Here is a 21,791-nt window from a genome sequence, read left to right as displayed (position 1 = left end):
CATATTATAATATGAAATAACTAACGTAACGTACCCAGAATTCTTTTTATAAAATTATTAGATTAGATCTTAATATATGTTTAAGTTGTCTAGGCTGTTCAGTTGTTGTGACAAGTGCTTACAAATAAATATACATAAAAAATTCATTCACTTTTTATAATCCTATTTTAGATTCTAAGTTAAGTAAGTTTTTTTTATGATTATCATTAACACTTTAACATTAAATACCTATTAATAATGTTGAAATACTTTATGCTCATTTTATATTTTTATTCGCATGTTGTAAATTTAATAATTTTACTTTTAACTTGAGAAATATACGTATGTATTCTATTGTAATTCTTAACATAACATTTAGGCTTTAGGTATTTTAGATTGAAAATAATTTCTGTATTCTCATAATAATTAATTAATTAGTATAATAATTAGTTTACACGTATTACGTTGAAAAATTAATAAACCGTGATCAATAAATAAAATCTTAATAATCAAAATATTTGGTTTCAATTATGCACCAATGTGATATCCTTTACCAATTACCTACTTATAATAGCTATTTATGCGTATAACCTACATATTATATTATAATTTATGGGGTTTATACAGACAAGTATTAAAATAAAATCTTGTTTTTATTTTCATTTTTTTTTTTTTACTCATCAAATCAGTCTTAATTGTATCATAACAAACCTGTTAATAATATCTAATAAAAATAAAGACTCGAGAAAAAAGGTGTAGACACAAGTGGCGGTGACCGGACACGTATTGTAACGCCAGACATATATTATGAGATCGGGAGTTCGTTAAAGGTGATTAATGGAGTGTTAAAAATAACGCCACGATACCCTGTCACGGCTTGGGCGCTTCTCACGATTTCCTAATCATCGTGGTCGTGAAAAGAAAAAAAAAATGGTGCAAAATGAAGAAAATAACATCGAAACGCTGATGATTATATATCGATTACAAAATAAGAGAATATATTAAAATAATGTGGTGGATAATATTATAAAATAATATATTTTCTACGCCGAACCGTATGAAATCACAAGTATCTACATAGTCTACATACTCAACATGATATACGTTAGTACATACAAAACGCTATTTGCATGATGTGTATTTTTTATGGCTCTGTATACTTACAATATAAAGAGTGAGCATGCACGTCCCCATTTTTTCATTTAATATCAAATTTACTTAAATTTTGATTTTTAATATTTTTGATATTTGAGTGCTAAATTTTTGTAACTAATTCAAAATTCAAACGAGTAATTTTTAAGTAATTAAAATGTTTATAATATTAATAATATAAGCTCTTAAAAATTGATTTATAAAAATATAAAATAGATGTTATTTCGAGTATTTATTATACTTGGACCGTTTTCATAAATTATAAATATTACCTAATAAATTAATCAAAATCACTAGAATTTTCAAATTACCATAGCTCTCATATCGTAGCCATTATCACGAACTCGTTATCTTTAGAATACAAAGTTGACTAACTCAACAACTCAAACACTTCTTCATTAAACCGGAATAAGGGGGTGATCGTGTTTGGTGAATCACTCTGTATACATTTATACAATATATGGGTACATATTATATTAAACGTGCGCGATGCCTGTTATGAATATATAAGATACTTATCTGGAAAGAACGACCGATTCGTATTTGCCGTGCGTGTAACTCGTCTTTAATATTATAATGGACCGTTTGTCTCGTATTACGCATAGGTATTTTGTTAAACACCACCGAAATACCGAGAAAACAAGATACTCGATACGTTATCGCGCCTTAAATAATAATTATATTCAAGTTTTTGTATTAAAATGATTTATCATAATATAATATTAAAACCCCGCGCGTTACGTTAAAACATAACATTTTCTTCCTTAAAATCTCTAATCTACGGGAGAGCCTCGAAACCATTAGTCGCATAACAATAATATCAATCGTAATAATCTATAACGTTAGACGGTATTCTAAAAATGACAACGCACTTATAGTTTACTGGATCGATTTCGGCAATTAATTAAGAATGTATACCGACTTACTATACGATATTACACGCGTCACTGATGTATCACATTATATAGTATATTTATATTAATTTATTGACTTCCCGACCGGACGATCAGTTTACATAACATTTCATATTTTTCACAAGAAATATTTTATCGGATTTGTTTATATTTATTTTTGTATTTATTACCAACTACTTACTCGTATTACTATACCTATACATATTTTTATTTATGTATCTACCGAAATATTATGCGTTGTTCGTATTTAATACTAGCTGATCCTCCATAGCATTACCCGTGACAGATTAAAATATAATGCAAGTCAATTGTTTTATTTTTTGTTACCAGCAATGACTATAACCCTATACAAACAAATAAATATTCGTTTTTTGTAAGCCAGCAAATCCCTGTGCGAGCCCTTCTTTTAAGTACAAAATTTAAAAATTGGCTTCGAGCCTTCGAGGTGCACAACCGTGTGGCTATAAGATATAACCTATATATACCATTAGTTTCAAAAACGATAGACTTGGCTCTGGATCGCTTACACACATATACACAAACAATGCCTTTTATTAATATTTATAGTTATATCCCATAAAAGTAAATAGGTACAACCGTTGCCCACTATAATTAATAAGTGCTGTAAGTACCTATGTACTTACATTAACTACGTTATATCGGGTGTCTTGTTTAAAATGTCAACAAGTATTCACTATGACATAATAATATAAAATATTATGATGATGGATACCCAGCAGTAGTTTTCAATCACAATACCGACCGTGAAACAGATTAAAAAATAGTCGGATTTTCCACGCACCATGGCATCAAATAGCATTGTCACATGAACATTATATTTTATTATTATCATTTCCACAAACACATTATTCATAGGGTTTTCATATTTTCGAACCAAGGACACCCCTCGTGGAAGAGCATTGTAATTTTTCCTTTACTTGAGTGCGTTAAACTTTAAAAGAAACTCAAAATTCAATAAAAATCAGTACAACAACCTATAAAAATAGGTACATTATTTCGTTATTTATAGTCCAAGTCACAAGTGTTATTTATGTTAATATCGATTAATTTATATGTATACATATTAGCATATTACATGCCACATAGTAGATGGATAATTTTAGTAAAAATCGTTAAATAGGCAGTGAAAAGTGTACGATTGCGTTTTTAGTAATTAATTACTTATTGTTAGACACATTTAAAAAATATTTTAATCAGAATTTCTTGAAGTTCAATTAATTGTTTATAAAAAATAATTTTTGAGAAAAACTTGTCATTTTTATAAAACGTATTATTTATTTGTGTATTAAAAAATTATAATTATTATTTGTCAATATTTTGAAATATAATATGGTAGGTACTCATAAACTTTATTTATGTAAATTTATCAGTCTATACATTCATCGATTACAAAAATTTGAATTGAGAATTATTTATTTTATGGGAAGGTACGCGTATTAACTATTAGATACACTACAATTATCACTAATCAGCGCAATGAAAAAAAATCGATTCATATTTATAAATATTTTGGCTGTTAAAAAAATGTAAATGTTCCATTATCAATACATTATATTATAGTAAGTTATAGGTACCAGTAACCTTACTTACTATAGTATCTATAGTTACTTATCCAAAATTGAGTCGTTATAAATGTGTGGACTGTGGATAATAAACATGATTTGTAATAACTATAATACATTTTGCCTAATATTACCTGTGGGTATTACTGACGATAAATTACTAAGCTAAACACTTAAATCACGTTTTTACTACTAATTCTGTAAAATCACGCGTCTTGTAATCGTATACTAAATATTATGAAATACAAAAATTTAAAAAATATTTAACAACATTATTCCAAATAATACAGGATCAATTACGTTTCATGTCCGACTGCAGATAGATAGTTAAATGTACACTGTACAGTGTTGAAAAATACAACACGCATATGCACTATGCAGTTAGCATTATACACCTAATGTGTAGCTAGTAGCCATTTATGTTAACACCCATAAGAAAAATTATCCATTTATTTCGTTCAACGTTAATACAAATTATATGTCCAAAACTAAGCAATTATCTATGTTATGAATATTATGATGAAAATCATTATATATAATTATGTTTAAGAATTTCATGAACATATATAATACGAAGTGTAATGTATAATATTTTAATTCTCACTTATCCAAAAATAAATCTTTTGGTAGTAAAAATATGTGTTGTATACTATGTCTAAATTAGGAGTACTTGGTAATTGGTTACTGAATTAATTTAGTTGTAAAATAAGTTCTTCCAATAACTTAAATTTTAGCAGATATTTAAATTTACACTGAAAGTACAGTTGTATATACTAATATACTCGTACTTATGCATCAACGTTATCAAAAACTGTTTGGTTAGAATATGATGGTTATAAGTTAAATACTTCATACAGGACCGCTATAGTATTTACGTAAATCACTAGAATTCTAACGTTTCACCGATTTGATGAAAATAATATTATAATCACGGACGGCTGTCAACTTAAGAATTTAAAATCTATCTATTGTTTGCTTGTTACTTTTTCAAACTACCGTCTTTGCACCACCTGCACACATAACTATATAATATATAGGTAACTATACATTTAACATAAATAACTGCAACAGGATACCAAATATATAATATATATATATTATGTGCAGTGTATAATATAAATGTTATAATAGTAGAAGTTTATTATTGTTTAACAGTGGAATTTTAAAATCCTATTTCTCGTAGGTTAGGTATTTATAACAACGTCTGTGCAATTGGAACAACGGGCACGTATTTCCGACCAAATAAAAAAATAAAAATCATAAAAATGTATATTTTTTTTAATCTACACCAGTAGTTATGGTTTACTATAATATAAAGAAACCTCATTGTGATCTCGTCGATTAAAATAATAGTATAAATGAAAATATATATATATATATTATAAATTCGACGTTCGCCATTAAATCTATATGAAAACGTTCAACGAAAGATTTTAAAACTAAGACTTGAAAAAGATATTAAACTAATACATTCCTTTAAAAACTACGTATTATATTGAAAGTCAATTAATGTTTTTGATTAATAACATAAATATTAATTATTCACATAATACAAATAAAAAACAACTTCTAGAAAAACTAATACACAGACAATCTAGCGGCTAGACTCTTACCCGTCTAGGTAGGTTCATACCTATAGATTGGTGGATTAGTATTTAATTCAATAATGCTATTATAATATAGGTGCCTGCATTGTTGCTTGATTTATAGCTCATGCGATAAACATAGCATTAAGTTGAAACTAACCACGAGATAAACACGGTCTTAAGTTGAAACTAACCATGCACCCGATCGAGTCAAATGATATATCCATTATTGCTGCTACCACTAACCCGGTAGGCTTATAGGTATATATTATAATAATATGACTATATGAGTATAATATGGAGGAGTCCACCGCCGTCCAGAAGATTTCCTGTTTAGTCTTCACGGTTTTTTTTTTTTTTTTTTGAATAATTATAATTTAATTCATAACAAAGCAAAGAGATATTTGTCATATTTTCGTGTCTATTGTGTCACATAACAAACTTGACTTTAAATCGCCATTAAGACGTGTTGATAAATAGCTTTCAGTGACCATTATGTTTCCGTTTTGCCGGACAAAAAGATGGGTATGTGTATATAAATCAAAAGGCCGCACATATGATTTATGACCATTAAAAATCTGTGTTAAAAAAAAAAAGTGAAATAATAATTTATTTGTGTATTTATTTTGAAATACAATTATTTTAATCGCTCGACGAACAGGTGGCAAAAGGAATGAGGATAATATATTAAGATATTTTTTTTTATCGCCTAGATTATTTTAGTTTCTTGAATATCTACACATCATAACGTTTAGTCGGTGGATTATTTATTTTTGTTTAATAATGAATGCATAAGGGCTTACGTTTTGAATAAAATAATATCTACTGATTTCATTGTGTATATAGGTAAAAGTAACAAACAATAATATTATAATACTATGCAGTTAGGTATGGTGAACATTGAACATTATGTAAAACGAGACATGAAATGTTTTTTGATTTTTAAATACATTTTTATTTTTAAAGGGTAATTTATTATTGATCATAAATAAAAATACGTAAAAATACTATCAAGATTTAGAACCTATCAAGACGTAATCATGTACCTTACATTTATTACAAAAAAAATCTTTACCATAAAACGCAATGTATTGATGCCAAAGAAGTTCCTACAGATAGTAGGTACTAGGTAGTTAAGCTATGTAAAAAATTGAAACAATTCAAAAATAAATTAAATAATATTACGAATGTAAATCAAGTTTAATGATGGCACAAATAATGCATCTAATGAGTTCTATAGACCAAATATAGAATTTAAAGTGAAGTGGTAAAATATAATATATAAATTATGGGTCGATGACTTAATGCTTAATACGAGTTCAAGAATCGCTCAATTTTTTTATTACTCTGTTTTCATAGTTTTCATTTACTGATATTAGGTACTTAAGTTAGAAAACTGGTCTTGAGTACCAGATTTATTAGCGTACACTATAACATTCGATGAACGTAGTTGTAACCATTAAACTGCATTAAATAATATATGTCTGTACTCTATTATAGTGTAACGAACTAAAGAGACATTAGTGCTGACACATAACATATAATCAAAAAATTATTAATTGTCAGTTTCGTAATTAAATTATTAAATATATCAAATCTTTAATCGATAATAATATTAGATAAATATTTTTATATTTCCATTACTGGATAACTATGCGTTAAGCCCTTTGTTTTGAGCAAGCAACATTAAATTATTATTATCGTGTAGTACCACTAGACACATGTTTCACTGCATAACACAAAAATAAAACAAAAACTACCCGCGACAGTGCATTGGATATAACATTAGGTTTTTACGCCGAACGAATATATTTTACGAAGTCGTCAGTCATCCGGAGTCATATATCATATCGTATTCGTTGACAACTGCAGTGCATACGTCTGGCGCACCCGGCTATCCGCCGTCCGCCGATTGCAGGGGGCCCTTAGACATTTTTCAATATTTTGAGTCCGCAGCCAAATGGGAAAATATATATTTAAATCACTTATGAGTCGTGACTCGGCAATTTCAAATTATTTATGAACTAATAACGAAGTATGGTCTATTTAACGCATTTTGTATAGCAAAATATGTTCTTATAATTCTATGCACACAATTTAAGTGTGAACAAGTGAGTACATATTTAAAAACTTAAAATTTGAAAAATCAAACTTAGATATTTTGTAAGCCAATAGTCTGTTACAGCTGGATTCGTTAACTTGTCTGTTTTATTGAAGAAAATCATTAAATTTATAAAAAAAAAATGAAATTAGTGATAGGTTATGGATCTCCCGAAAATGAATTCAATAAACTTACTATTTGAATAATAATTAAAGTAATTTATACTTATTGTGTTATTTTGTCTTACAATATATTTTAATCGAGGTAAAATAGTAAATCATTGTTGATTAAAATTTTTTTTTAATTATTTGAATAACAAATAATTTTAAAGTAATAAATTGTTTTTTTTAACCAAAAATAAAATTATTATTTTATTGCAATGCATATTATGAAGGCGATTGAACGTGTCGGGGCATCGGGGCCACATCACGAGCCAAACCCGACAATGGTTGACATGTCTTTTCGTACACTATATACGTTCCCATCGGCGTTTGTCCCGGTGGATATGAGTCACTTTCGTGATATATACGTAAAAATATATATGTGTGTGTGTGTGTGTGTGTGTGCAATGTAAGGTGCACAACGAGTATGTAGTAACGACCGGACTCGGACGCATCGCCGAATGCCGTTGTGTGTGTGTGTGTGCGCGCGTTGCACATTTTAATAAACGCGGCAGGCACCCGATTAGCGGCAAAGCTGTTTGATGTTCGCATTGCACACAATATACGTATACACCGCGCACATGGCTAGCACGTGTATGGTTTTGATGAATGGGGGGTTGGAACGGACAACAAGTGTAACGTTTACGTACAATGCATCGCACGGAAAAAAAAAATCACGTTATACAACGTGTACATTAAAACTACATACGCAGTCGTTCGTAGGTATATTATTATAAAACACGACTAAATAATATTAATTTTTTTATGATATAATAACATAATATTATTATAAAGCGTCAATGTAATTTGTAGCGATAAAAAGCTTACCTGTCTGCTCGATGATACGGAGATGTTAAATGATATAATTAGTATCAACAGTGCCAGATACCTGGGAACAAACAAAAAAAGTTTTAACAACAATAATATATATAATATTATTACAAATGATTTTTTTTTCATTTTATTTCGTGTGTAGGTACGTAACTCGTACCGTCTCGTTGCGCTGTATATATAATTGTTTACTGCATTTGTTTTTGTTTTGTTCCCGAACAATTCACAATATTCATAATGATTGACTATTATTTATCGAGTCATATTATATAATGGAAAAATGATCGTATTACTCTTTAAAACGTGCTCGGGTGATTTAAATTGAAAACCAATATTGTAGGCAGGTACCTATGGGCTATAATATTCATTTACATACGATACGATACTCGTTCGTATAATCATTTAGATGTTACAATAACATTAATTATATTTTTCGTGCCGAGTTAAAAAAAAAAAATGAAGCGGCAGCAATTATTATACATCAGTACCCGTCTCACTGTGTGGTAAACCTCACACGTCGAAATTATTACAAACAGATTTAAAATATAATAATTGATAGGCCATTTTGCACTCTCAGACTTTTAATAAAACACGTGCAATGACAAAATATACAAAACAATTATTGTATCTCATCATTTTGAGCAATAGGACTCGAAAACAAACAAAAACCAATCGACAGTTGCAAACAATCCCGATTGTCTTTGCCTGCCATACAAATTCTAATCTTTTTTTATAATAATATTGTTAATTAATCATTTTTGCGTTATTATAAAGAAATGTGAAAATAATAATATTATGTTAATTTTTTTCAGCAGTATAGTTAGTTATATTTAACCATAATTTAATGCTCAGAATAATGATGTATTAAGTGTTAATATATTCCATATTATGTGCATAATGACAAGATAAATTGCAAAAATCACAATCATCATCGTACCTATAAAACGGTAAACGTTTCACGGACAGTAAATGTTATTAGATATAATGTGTGTTAATATTCCAATTTAATTTATGTTCCATTACTAAATTTCAAATATTCATAAACTATTTTCTTTAGCAACATATCATACCGTTTATAATTTTCACCACAATGAACAGCATATTATTGTAAGAAATTGTATTTAATATTCGTTACAATCATTACATTATATAAATTGAACGAGACACCCACTTTCTTTACAATGCATGATTGTCAACAAATATAATAATTGGAAATTGTTTGAACAATAATTTCTATAAATTAATATGTATAATGCATTAATGCATGTCCTAATCTAACGATACGATTAAGTTATGAATTATGTTTTATGTCGTCATCACATAATATAACTTATTTATACGTTATAGTTATGAATTATGGGCTATGGCTACCGTGACACAAACATTTTCGAATGGTAAGGACAAAAAATTAAAAAAAAATTATATTTTAATATATATTCCAATTTTTTTTTTTTTTATGGATTTTATTATTAAATATAAGTTTATGGAGAAAACATAATATGGATTTCAATAAAACATTGAAATACTGCAGTAAAGGTATGTTGTACGTTTTTTTCAAACATCCTGAATTTCTGACAATTATAAATGGTAATTTAATTCTAAATTTAAAACGGATATGTTAAAATTTAAAACTGTTATGGTATAACATGTTTAAATATTTAAAAAAAACTTTCGTGATTTATCTATAAATACGATATATTATAGAGTATCCGGATGAAACCGGATGAAAAAGCATAACAATTCTACAATTAAAAACAGATGTAGAACTTGGTATATAAGTAGAAGCACATTTTTTCTCGATTTATATTATTATATATTATGATAAAATTATAATTTTAATAATCTGAATGTATTTAATATCCTAATAATGTATATTTTTTATGAGCAAACAATATAACAAATAAATGTAGATACTAAAAATATTAGATTTTCAAAAAATCAAGATGCCGTTTTTATAAACTTATTATTATTAAAAAATATCAATACTCAATATTTAATTTTACTCAAGATAGTATTAAACAGCTGAACTGTTATTAATTCATTATAAATTAATTCAAAACAAGTGCCGCGTGTCAATAAAGGAATATTTCAACATTAATGGGGTAAGGATAAAGTGAGAACACTGGTATTCACAAAAAAAATAAATAAATAAATTTTAAATTGTAATCATTATTATTGTTTTAAAACAATAATTATTTATTTTCTTATTTATTGGTAATATAAACAGCTTGAATAAACAAATTATTATTAAAACATTTAAATACCTACATTATACTTTAATACTATTATACCAGTATAAAATCGTCGTTTAATAATTTTTTGAACATAAACAAATCAATTACTTCAATATAATAATATAGTATAGATTATTTTCTTTTTTATTTAATATTATTTGAATGTAAACAATATATTAAGTGTTATTCTGAAAATATCACTGAAGTGTAAATATTTACATACAATATAATACATATTTTGTATACATTTATTATAATATTTCAATTATTTAATAATATGAATGATAAATTAAAATTGTTATGAAATTGATTCCGTTTAAGTTCTCGTATTTTTTTTTTTTTTTTTTGAATAAAAGTTCCCAAGAAATTTTCAACATGATTTTTTAACCATTTTTCGGAGACGCTTAGTATCTCCGTAGAGGTGTTAAAATAACGTAGTTAGATACGCGTTGACAGATGAGCAGACAAATAAATCTTAATGTAATCGGAATGAGTGTAGAAAAAATAACTAACCGAAAAATAAAAGAGGAAAAAAAATTAGGTAGTAGGAGAACAGTTTTAACGATTTAATCGAATATCAAGGGACACGCATTCCTCCGACCGATTATTGTGGACCGGTAGACGTAAAGAAGGCATCAAAAGTAACCGACAACGTTGACCGAAAGGGGGCAGGATAATGGAAAACAATGATACCGTATAACACTGTAGGTACCTATATATATTATTATCCCTTTTCCAGACAAATTGCTATGGGCTTGGAGATAATTGTTGTAAAGAAAAAACAACGTTACCTTATAATATTGTGTTATTATACAACAATATTGTGTCCTAACACATGTATGAAATTGGAAATATTAAAATTTAAATCAAAATGGCATTTCATTTTAACATTAAAAAATCGATTAAGCCACATCATCGTTTCGGCTACAGGAATATTTATTGGCATTGTACATTTTAATTGATGCGAATTAATTTTTTGAAATTTCTATTCTAGATTGGAGAAGTTTAATCACAAGATATTAATTATCAGTATTGATCGCCGGTTATAATTTCAAGTCTTAAAATCTTTTTGCACCTAATAAGCATAAACGTATCTATACATACATTATACAGACAGAAATTAATCTATTTAAATTATTGCCGTGAGATTTATAGTGGAGATTACTGTCTGTGATCTTACAATTTGTTTACCGTGTTTGTACATGACTATAAACACGCGATGGATATTATACCTACGTTGTGATAAACGGTTTTTATGACGACCGTCATTATTGGACACGTCTCGTCATTCACAACTCGCGTCTCGCAGTACTTACTTACTTTATTTGAAGAAAAAAAAATTATTATCTCCACGTGTCCCTAGTTCATGTTTTCGATTACCGGCGGGAGACCGATTTCGATGTATTATCTCATATACCTTTAGATGAGCAATCCCGCTGTATGCGCGCAAGACGGAGAACGAACGATTAATAATAATCGTTGCCCCTCGTGCATACAACATGTTTACATTTCGAATTCGGTTAAAATGTTATTTACAACTCGGACGTTTTTATTGTAACCCGATGGCATAACGCGGAATGCAAGATAAAGAAGTCGAGAGACAGGGGTTCTGTAATCATATTATTATTATATATTGAATGGATGGATTTTATTTTATTTTAACGAGGTGCGCGACGACCCGCTGTTTCCATTATCTCGCCTTTAAATTAGTGTTTTTACACGTATATAACGCGAATAATCAGTCTATTATGAAGTAGTAATCCAAAACAACCGAAATATAAACACTGGCTGAATACGCGGTCGGGCAGCCCGCGCACGTAACAATAACAATGATGGCTATTATTGAACAGACCCTGTTTTGTTTTTTTCCCCGATGAACACCGGCGATAAGTCCACGGCCCGATGAATTGTGAAAGTCATTGACGGAAGAGAGCTTAAAGTGACCGTCCGCGTGATGTTTTGTGTTTTGTGTGCTATAGGTATAGATATAAGCATATATCGTGTGTGTGTGTGTGTGTGTATATATATATATGGAGGGGACCACCCGCGCGCAGGAGACTTGAACGCGACTTCGGATGTAATAATAACTCAGACAATAATATTTCGGTGCTGGTTCTTCACGTTATTAATCGTCCTGTGGTTACCACTACCACTGCCACTGCCATCATCAACACCAAGCCGTCACCACGGTATAATAATATTATCTGATATATTTATGTAGAAGTCTGTCAGTTTACTGCATATCAAATCATAATGTATAGGTATTATATACTGCAGCTTTACTCCACATCAAAAGGATCAAATATATTATATTACTGGGTATATGTATATTATATTATAAATGCTCTTTATATTATAATACTATCCCGCATGACTTAATTTATTAAATACGTTATATCTGATTTGTAGACAAGCGTCAGCTATATAGAATATTATACACAGTTCGTAGTTAATAATATTGAAAACCTAAGTAGAAGTATTTGAAGTATTTTAAACTAGAAAATCGACTGATTATAAAATTATAATAACTGTACAAAAAAAATATAAAATTTTACATTTATAACAACTACTAGCTGACCAGAAAACTTTTTTTTAAGAGTGTTTCAGAGTATTATTGTCATGAGTACTCTATGACACTATGGGTATATAAAAATACAAAAATACACGCATAATAATATGGTTGTGAGTTTAAACAAAAATCTGAAAAATCCCATCAAAAAAGCACTTTCAGTTTTTCCGAAATTTTTCAATTTTTCGGATAACTTTTCTAATTTTTCTTTCGATAAAAACATTATTCAGACTATTACGAATATTAAAAAAAACAAGCCAAATCCATTTTCAAGTTATGCGCTTACCAACTAACATCAGATATATAGATAAAAATAATCAATTCTTAAGTGCATACATATTATATTATTATTACCTACAGAAATAATAATAATTATTATAATATTGTTTTTTATAATGGATAATTAATGAATAAAATAAAAATAAATAGTTACTATAACTATTGACTTAAATGGTGTAATTTTGTGAAAAGGAAATTAAGGTTATAAAATAAACAAAATAGGTATAGGTATAATATATTGGTTAGGATAAGTAACAAAGAAACACACATTTGATTAAATACCTAATATAATTTATAAAAGAGTTTCAATGTTCCAATGACAAATATTATAACACATTATTAAACACTACCAAAAACAGTCATACAAAATGTATTTTAACTAACTCGTATAATATACATTATCTTGTATTCTTGTCCCAGGTCAGTTAAATTATTACCAAACATAAAAAGGCGCATTTAAGGTTTTTAAAGTGTATTGTTTATCATATATACGAGTACATGATATACCTAATATTTATGTGATTGTGTTATTAATTGTACTGTTATGGGTATTTGATGTAAATAATATGATCATGGAAATGTAGTTTTTTCAATGCATCACATTAAAAAACATTAAATGAAAACGAATTACAAACCCCTAAATCGAATTTAACATGCATGTATAATTTACTGTTTTTATTGACCATAAAACGCTATATCTAAAACATATTATTTTTAATTCCGTACAAATAAATTCAAGTATATCACTTCAACTACGTTAAACTAATGTTTTCTTTTTCAAAACGATGTGTTCGTATACCCAAAATACTTATATACAAGTACTACAGAAACGTAATTTGTCACGATGATTGTAAGTTATTTGAAATAACAAATATTGAAATAGGTACTACATAATGTATATTATAAATATCATATTATTCAAAAGTATTGAAAAAATGTTATTTACTATTGTTTTTCATTTTAACTTTTGAAACTATTTTAAAACAAATTTGTATAAAAACAATATCAATTATTTTCAAACTAGACACTATACGTCTATACATATTATAGTAATACCCTACCTGATTCAATAACATCGTATAATACATTTTAATTTTAATTTTATAAACGGCGTATTATTTTATTTTTATTTTTTAAAATTATAATTTAATATCAAATTGATATTATTTACTTAGTTTTCATTAAATATAGATAGGTACATTATAGGTGCCTACGACTAAGTCTAAAAATGTAATTTAACACCGACGCTTGACTACGATTTCGAAAATATATTTTTATATTTTTATTACAATAACCGTTTATGTAACATTGACACATTTTTACATTATAGTATTATGTAAGTGCCTTGGTGTTATATGGGTAATTGAAAATTGTACATGCCTATTAATTTCAGCATTTATCTTCCCTATATGACGACAATAATAATAATTAATAACGACCATGGTTACATAGTGGCTATCATTTTGTACGCTGTGGTTCTAGTTTTGTTGAATGTGTATTATAGTGCACATTTTAATGACCAGTAAAAAAATGCACGCATTCCATCCAGAAGAACAGCACGCGGGATAAATATATTTTAAACACCGCACTGTACCGTAACTGATTGCTTTGTAGAACTAATACTCTCCAGACATTATGATCACGTTTTTTTCCTACTCATTTTATTGCTATAAAATTAGATTGCACAGGAGGAAGGTACGTTGTCCTGTTGAACTTTATCTGAAGTTTTTAATTACTATTTATAATGTACAATGGGTATTCGTAGTCTACATACACGTGCGGTCTAATCCTTTCCCCTTTTTTCATGCGGTTTGACATTATTGTTTCACGGCGGACGGCATATTAAACGTCTGTTTTTAAGATTCATTCGTCAACCCCATATTCCTTATTTTAATCTGATTTTAAATTTAGAAAGATAATTTACGTGATACCTCCGGTTTAACATCCGTGAGTGCATCTATAAATGTGACGATAAACTTTTTATATTATGTATTTATAACAGTGTCTGAGGCTAAGACTACGTCAAAAATATATCGCCATCGTCATTAAAAGAAACTTAATAAGGAAGACGTTTTATATTATAATAACACTAACAGTCAAAATTAATCCATACTAATTTATTCTTTGATATATATATTATTTAAAGTTCTAAAAATAATTAGTCTTCCAAAGAGTAAAAATTAAATATGGGTACTCTAAAACGAAGAAAATCTCTCATCGTATTATTTTCACTCGGTCTCGTAATATTACGTATTTATTACTAATGGTTTTTTGCTCAGGTATTAATGTTTATGCTATAATACATTTTATTATTTTGGTTATAAATATTTTATGAGCCTTAAGTTTTTTGTTTGTTTTAGAAAGGTTCGTCTAAAAAAATATTTTTACTGGTGATCGACAATGTAATAAAAATTGTACGCATGAGGAATATAATATAAAGCATTCAATAATGTCCAAACGTACAGTTTTGATTTTAAATTCACGGTAAGCACTGTACAGTTATAGTAATTCAAACCGTTTTTCGTACACAGAAAACTATGTAATTATTATTATTGGTTGAAAAAGTTCAATCGGATATCACAAGAATACTTAGAAATCTTTTTCAATATTAAATTAAGTACGCGTGATATTATATATTGCATTTCGATGACATAAATGTGTTCTTTTGATTCAATAAACAAGAAATAAGGCCACGTGAATGTCATTCATCGATCCAACCCTTAAAATCGTTTTACTGCACTAGCAGTTGCTAGTTTTAAACCACCCACGAAGGCTACTGTTGAAAACACACTTCTCACACGTTTATACGTATGTCGCGTGTTTCTTAGAAATATATGGGGATTTTTCTGAACAAGTGGGGTAAGTTGATTTGGGTACGAATAGTTACAAAGAATAAAATATGTGACATTAACGACTACAGTTTAATAATGTGAATATATGGAAATTTAAAGATCACATTGGCCAAATAGCTAAATGTGTGTTTTCTTAGTAAATAATAATGTCAATGTTGGTTTAATAAGTTAGTTTAACCAAGCCTTATAAGCTATAAATAATGAATTAACAACGATAATATTATAAACTGTATACATCAACATATGTCGTGTTGAGTCGATTTTATATGTAAAAATAAATGTCAAAAATTTGTTATATTATACGGTTACGACTCTATGACGTTTATTTTATTTTTTTTTGTACTAAACATTTTGTTTTTACCATACACGGCCTCTTAAAATAACGTCGACCCTACTTAAAATATTCTCATACTCCATTTCTATGAATACAATAAATAGCTGTACGTTACGCGCAATAGCTATAGGGACGTTCCAGAATATAAGTAGCATTACACGCACATATGTCTTAGTCCTAAGTCAAACGTGTGCAAGTGTGTTTATAAAAGTCGAGTTATTCAAATTGGATAATTGTCCACTATATATCACAAAAATCAAATAAAAATTAAATCTCTAACAAAAACATAATGTTTCATTCAAATTATACAGTCTGGGATGGTCATGTGCGTTGGGTGTATAGCTTATGAAAAATAACATGTGATTACTCCAAAGTCAAATATTTTCGTGTATCGTCAGAAACAACGACGAGACGGAGGTACCTAGACACTACATAATTTTTAATAATTCTCGTGTAGAGGAGCTATTTACATTTAGTCATGATAATAATATTAACCACAACAATATAAACGAGCAGGGTTGGCAGACAGACGTGCACGAGACCAATCATTAAAATATCAGAGAACGGGTAATGTGATACCATTTTATTGGCACCGCTTCTTTTATAACCAAGTATATAGTTACAATGGGGATGGGGTGCGTAGACAGGTACATTATCCTATGGCTGAAACCGGCTCCTTAAAATGATTACCATGTTGAATGTTTTTTTTTTCAATTCATAAACCCATATAGCTGTATAATGCATATAACTAGTATGTAATCCTAACGAACGTAAAATAAGAACAAAGTATATACTACCTCTATACTTAAGGAGTCAAAAAAGATTATACTCGAACGCATATGAGGTAAAAACTGCTTTGCTGACAAAAAATGTATTTGTGCCCGATAAATTTTAAAGATAATTCATTAAATACATTATGGTTTTGGTTTCCTTTAATCGTAAACGAGATAGTCCCCAGGAAATACTAAGTACAATAATAATATGATATATTTCAGCCCCTCAAACTACGGTATTCAATAGTACGTCGTTTGTCGTAATACGAATGTATTTTCGTCCATTTGATTTGTACGTATGTTAGATAAATAAAAAAGTGGTTTTCATAATGAAATCCGTTTTAATTTCTTAAAAATACTAATCATCGTGACTAGATTTTTTTCCCTACAACGACTCTATTTGTATTCACGTACAGGATATTATGATCGAGTTCCTATTGAATTTTATGAAACGAATGGTCACCGCAGTTAAACGCACATTAATAGCCTGACCGGAGAAAAACAGTAGTTTCATCTCCGCATCACTCGGTTACGATAAAATATTATGGATGTTATTTTTTTTATTTTTTTTTACGGCGGTAGCTCATTAGGACGTCTCTGGGCAATAATAGTAACTGAGAAATAGTCACTGACAAGCCATTTAATTTACATATAAATGCCAGTTTTGAATCGCAACGGAACACACGAATAGTAGTACGATTCCATTAAAAATAATTAGGTATAACAATATTAATATTAATTCCATTGTTCAGCAGTACAGACATAAGATTTGTTATTATTATAATGATCAAAACATAAATTAATTTAATTTCAAAATTATCATTACAGTTTAAAGAGTCGAAAATTTACTTATTACACATATATTTAAGATTCAAAGGTCATAATTTATTTAAAAACTTAAATCAAATGTTTTCTATTCTACAAACTTACAAAATATAAATCGGTTTAATTTCAGTATACCTAGGTATTTGCGGTTATTTAGGTGACTTAATTTAAATAACTTTCGGTATTATCAAATAATATTATATTATGTACAATCGCATTGCATAATGTATTCTGGTATCAAACTTATTAAACATATTAATATATTTTATGACGAGTTTTTAAATGGGCACTAACAAGTTACAAATGAATTATCGTGTCGTAAATAAAACAGGAAACCGCGATGACAAACATTCCACCGAAGGAACATTTTGTATCGTTAAATCATTTCTGAGCAGTTTGGTTGAAATCTCAGAAATCGGACAACTTAAACCCGCCAGATGTCAAAAGATTTCAATAATGGTGAAGGGTAAAACAGACCTGTCTCAGACATGGTGCTATTATTCTGATTCGATTCATCGGTAAATATTAAAGTGATCCGGGTGTATTGTTGCATTTTTATACCACTCCAGATTTCGAGGAAGGTCCATCATATCCCTCGCATTTACAATAGTACTTGGTTGTTTTTTAAAACAGTCATCATCAATAAAAAATTAGAAATGTATCAAGTATTGAATACAAATCTATATTCACTATTATAATACATTTATATAACAATCAATATATGAAACACACACGCACATAACGTCAAATTATAACAATAAAATAAACATTTTTAATTCATTTTTTCTACATTCATGCCGGTACAGCTATCCAATGTATGGAATATTTATTAAAATTAAACCAAGCGAATTATTAAAAATATATATGTATTTTTTAACAATGCAACGTATTGACGTGATATTTCATATTATATACATTATTATATTATACAAAGATTAATTTTAAAAAAAAATTGAAATGCATACGTACTTTTTTAATTTCTAAAAGTGTTTTAAAACAATAACGGAATAATAATTATATTTATTTATTCGCATAATTTTGTAGATTTCAATATGTAAGACTTCAAAATATATTTTAAATTGTTTAAAATTCTTGGTCTGGTTTATATTATTAAACTAAATAAATAAAAAACGGTCTATTTAAAAACTCTAGTTCGAGACTTTGATATTATTTTACCGGAAATTCGCGTGTAAAACATAAATATAGCTATTTTAGACCTGATTACGCTGTTCTTTTTGTAATTGAGGTCAGATAATCTAAACTTTGTGCGGAATTAATTTTGATCTAATTTTTGAATTTTTGGCTATAGATTCTGGAATTTGGGTAAAAATATCTATTACGCCTTCGGACAATAAACAGACCTAGAAGATATTTATTTATTTAAAAAAAAAAAGTAATTATACAACAAATTATTTTATAAATAATCGATGAGCGCGTGTATATACAACGGTGTTTCGATTGTTTTTCCAGTGGTCGTTATATCGCCAATAAGTACCTCCTCGTACACCAGATGCCCCGGCCCTTTGCCTCCTTCATCGCCGCGCGATTATTTCCGTTTTGTTTATATATGCCTCTTTTTAAACCGCAGTTGGCTAAGGGGATTGATAAAAATCGCTGGACAACGCTAATTATAAGTAGGTACCTACTAATAGCAAAACCGTCACCGCACCAGCACAAACGTTGTACACACAATATATATGTATAATAATGTTGCGGGACATTACCGAGTCAATATAATTATATGCACACGGCAATTTTGGCCGTTCGCCCGTGGGCGTAAAAACGTCGATCCGATCGATACACATAAATATACATTTTCAACGGGCAAAAAAAACCGTATCCTGGATATTCTTAATCGGCGACGGTGGTTTTGGCGCTAAAAAAAGACGGAGAAATGCGCCCGGGGATGCACTCGTATGTAGTGCCGTATTACATAATAATGTTATACTACGTTCCGTTACTCGAAATGTGCATTGTTTAAAACAATATCTTTACCGTAAATATATAAGTGGTTATAGCGTAAACCCATGGGCACGATACTAGGCTTGTACTTTTATTTTTTTTTTTTTGACAGACACCTATCACTGTTATTTTCGATTATATTTTTCCCACAAAACCGATATCCAAGAAAACATCTAATAATATTATTATAGGTATGCCTACCTATATAGATTTGATCGTGTTCGTTCACGAGTCTTATATTATTTTGTTTATATATTTTTTTTTTTTGTTCATACATTAAATGACCCTTACTCGATTTTAATATGAAAAAAATAGTTTATAAAACCACGTGAACTTTAACATTTGCGTAGTTATTTGTGCGTGTTTTAAAATATATTTCAACACTTTAATTTCTATTTGAGTCACAGGTATTTATAAGATAAAATGACCAAAACGTAATAGTGTATAATTAATGTATAAGTACTTGTCTTAATTTAATCGTAATAAACATACAACGTAAATTGATTCGATTGACATACATGATTTAGAATTAAAAATATCATATTTACAATCATTGTGAACCGATTTAAAACATTCTTGTAGAATTTTAATTATTTGTTGAAATTGTTATAATTTAAGACACACGCAAACATGTTTTAATCCATTCAATTATCTATAAGTACCCGAGTTATAGCATCAATTGCATTAACAACAATAATATAATATTACAAGCATCGGTGCAAATCTTATATTTCTTATTATTCATATAAGATTACGCATTTATTGAGTAAATGAAACTGAATATGATCGTACAAAAAAAAAATCATAATTATAATAATTGCCATTTATTTTACTGTAGTTTCTATTTAAGATATAATATTTATTATTTAATACAATCTAATTATTATTGTTAAAATTGAAATATGTGTTAAACGTAACTGTTCTTTTTTTATGACAAGCGACATTAAGAAGCAAACGGATTGCTTTTTCTCGTGTTTAGCCATTATAATCTAACTAGAAATAAGATTTTAAAGATTAGATTACAATAAAAGTAGAGGCAAGTGCTGAAGTATATAAGGCCTTGATTATTATATAATATACGAGTATAGTGATGGTTTTCCTTACATGTATCGACATTCCTACTTAAAGTATTTAACTCAGAGAGATAAAGATTTCCAATGAATAAAGCTTTTCATACAAAATAATAATTATTCAAATGTCAAAATATGTGACTTTACCATCATCTCCGGATAAATAATACTTTTTAAGAATTAAAGTAATATAAATAAGGTGTTATTTTAAATATTATGAATGCTTAAGTATTAACTTGTTAATAAAATTCTAACTTAATTTCCATAATGTGAATCATAAGAAACCGAACAATCCATGTTATTTAAATGATTTAAAATATTTTTGGTTTTTTCTTAGATTGTAATTTATTATTTTAACTAGTTTATATTTTCGTAAGAATGTTACCGAAGAAGTTATTACCTACTCATACGTTACTGTCAGTAATGCCGAGGTTGGCATTAAATATAAGTTACAATATTGTATACGTATTTATACTGAACTACTGTTAATCTGGTACTTACACACAATATTACAACCCAAAAGTTTTCTTTTAATCAAAGCAAACACTTAGATTTTTTTTTTTTAATAATATTATTTATTATATTA

General features: G+C 28.2%; 1 protein-coding gene across 4 annotated transcripts in view; it reads right to left on the bottom strand.

The window, feature by feature from the left end:
- Positions 1 to 21,791, bottom strand: part of LOC132926305 (papilin) — a 48,812-nt gene that overhangs the window by 23,540 nt on the left and 3,481 nt on the right. For all 4 annotated transcript variants that reach the window (XM_060990649.1, XM_060990652.1, XM_060990650.1 and 1 more), the window contains exon 2: positions 8,305 to 8,365. In XM_060990649.1, the coding sequence (XP_060846632.1) occupies positions 8,305 to 8,365 (61 nt within the window). The remainder of the gene's footprint in view (positions 1 to 8,304; positions 8,366 to 21,791) is intronic.

Source organism: Rhopalosiphum padi, chromosome 3, assembly GCF_020882245.1.
Source record: "Rhopalosiphum padi isolate XX-2018 chromosome 3, ASM2088224v1, whole genome shotgun sequence".
Classification (NCBI taxonomy): domain Eukaryota; kingdom Metazoa; phylum Arthropoda; class Insecta; order Hemiptera; family Aphididae; genus Rhopalosiphum; species Rhopalosiphum padi.
Note: the sequence above shows the minus strand (reverse complement) of the source record. Positions and strands in the feature narration are given on the sequence as shown.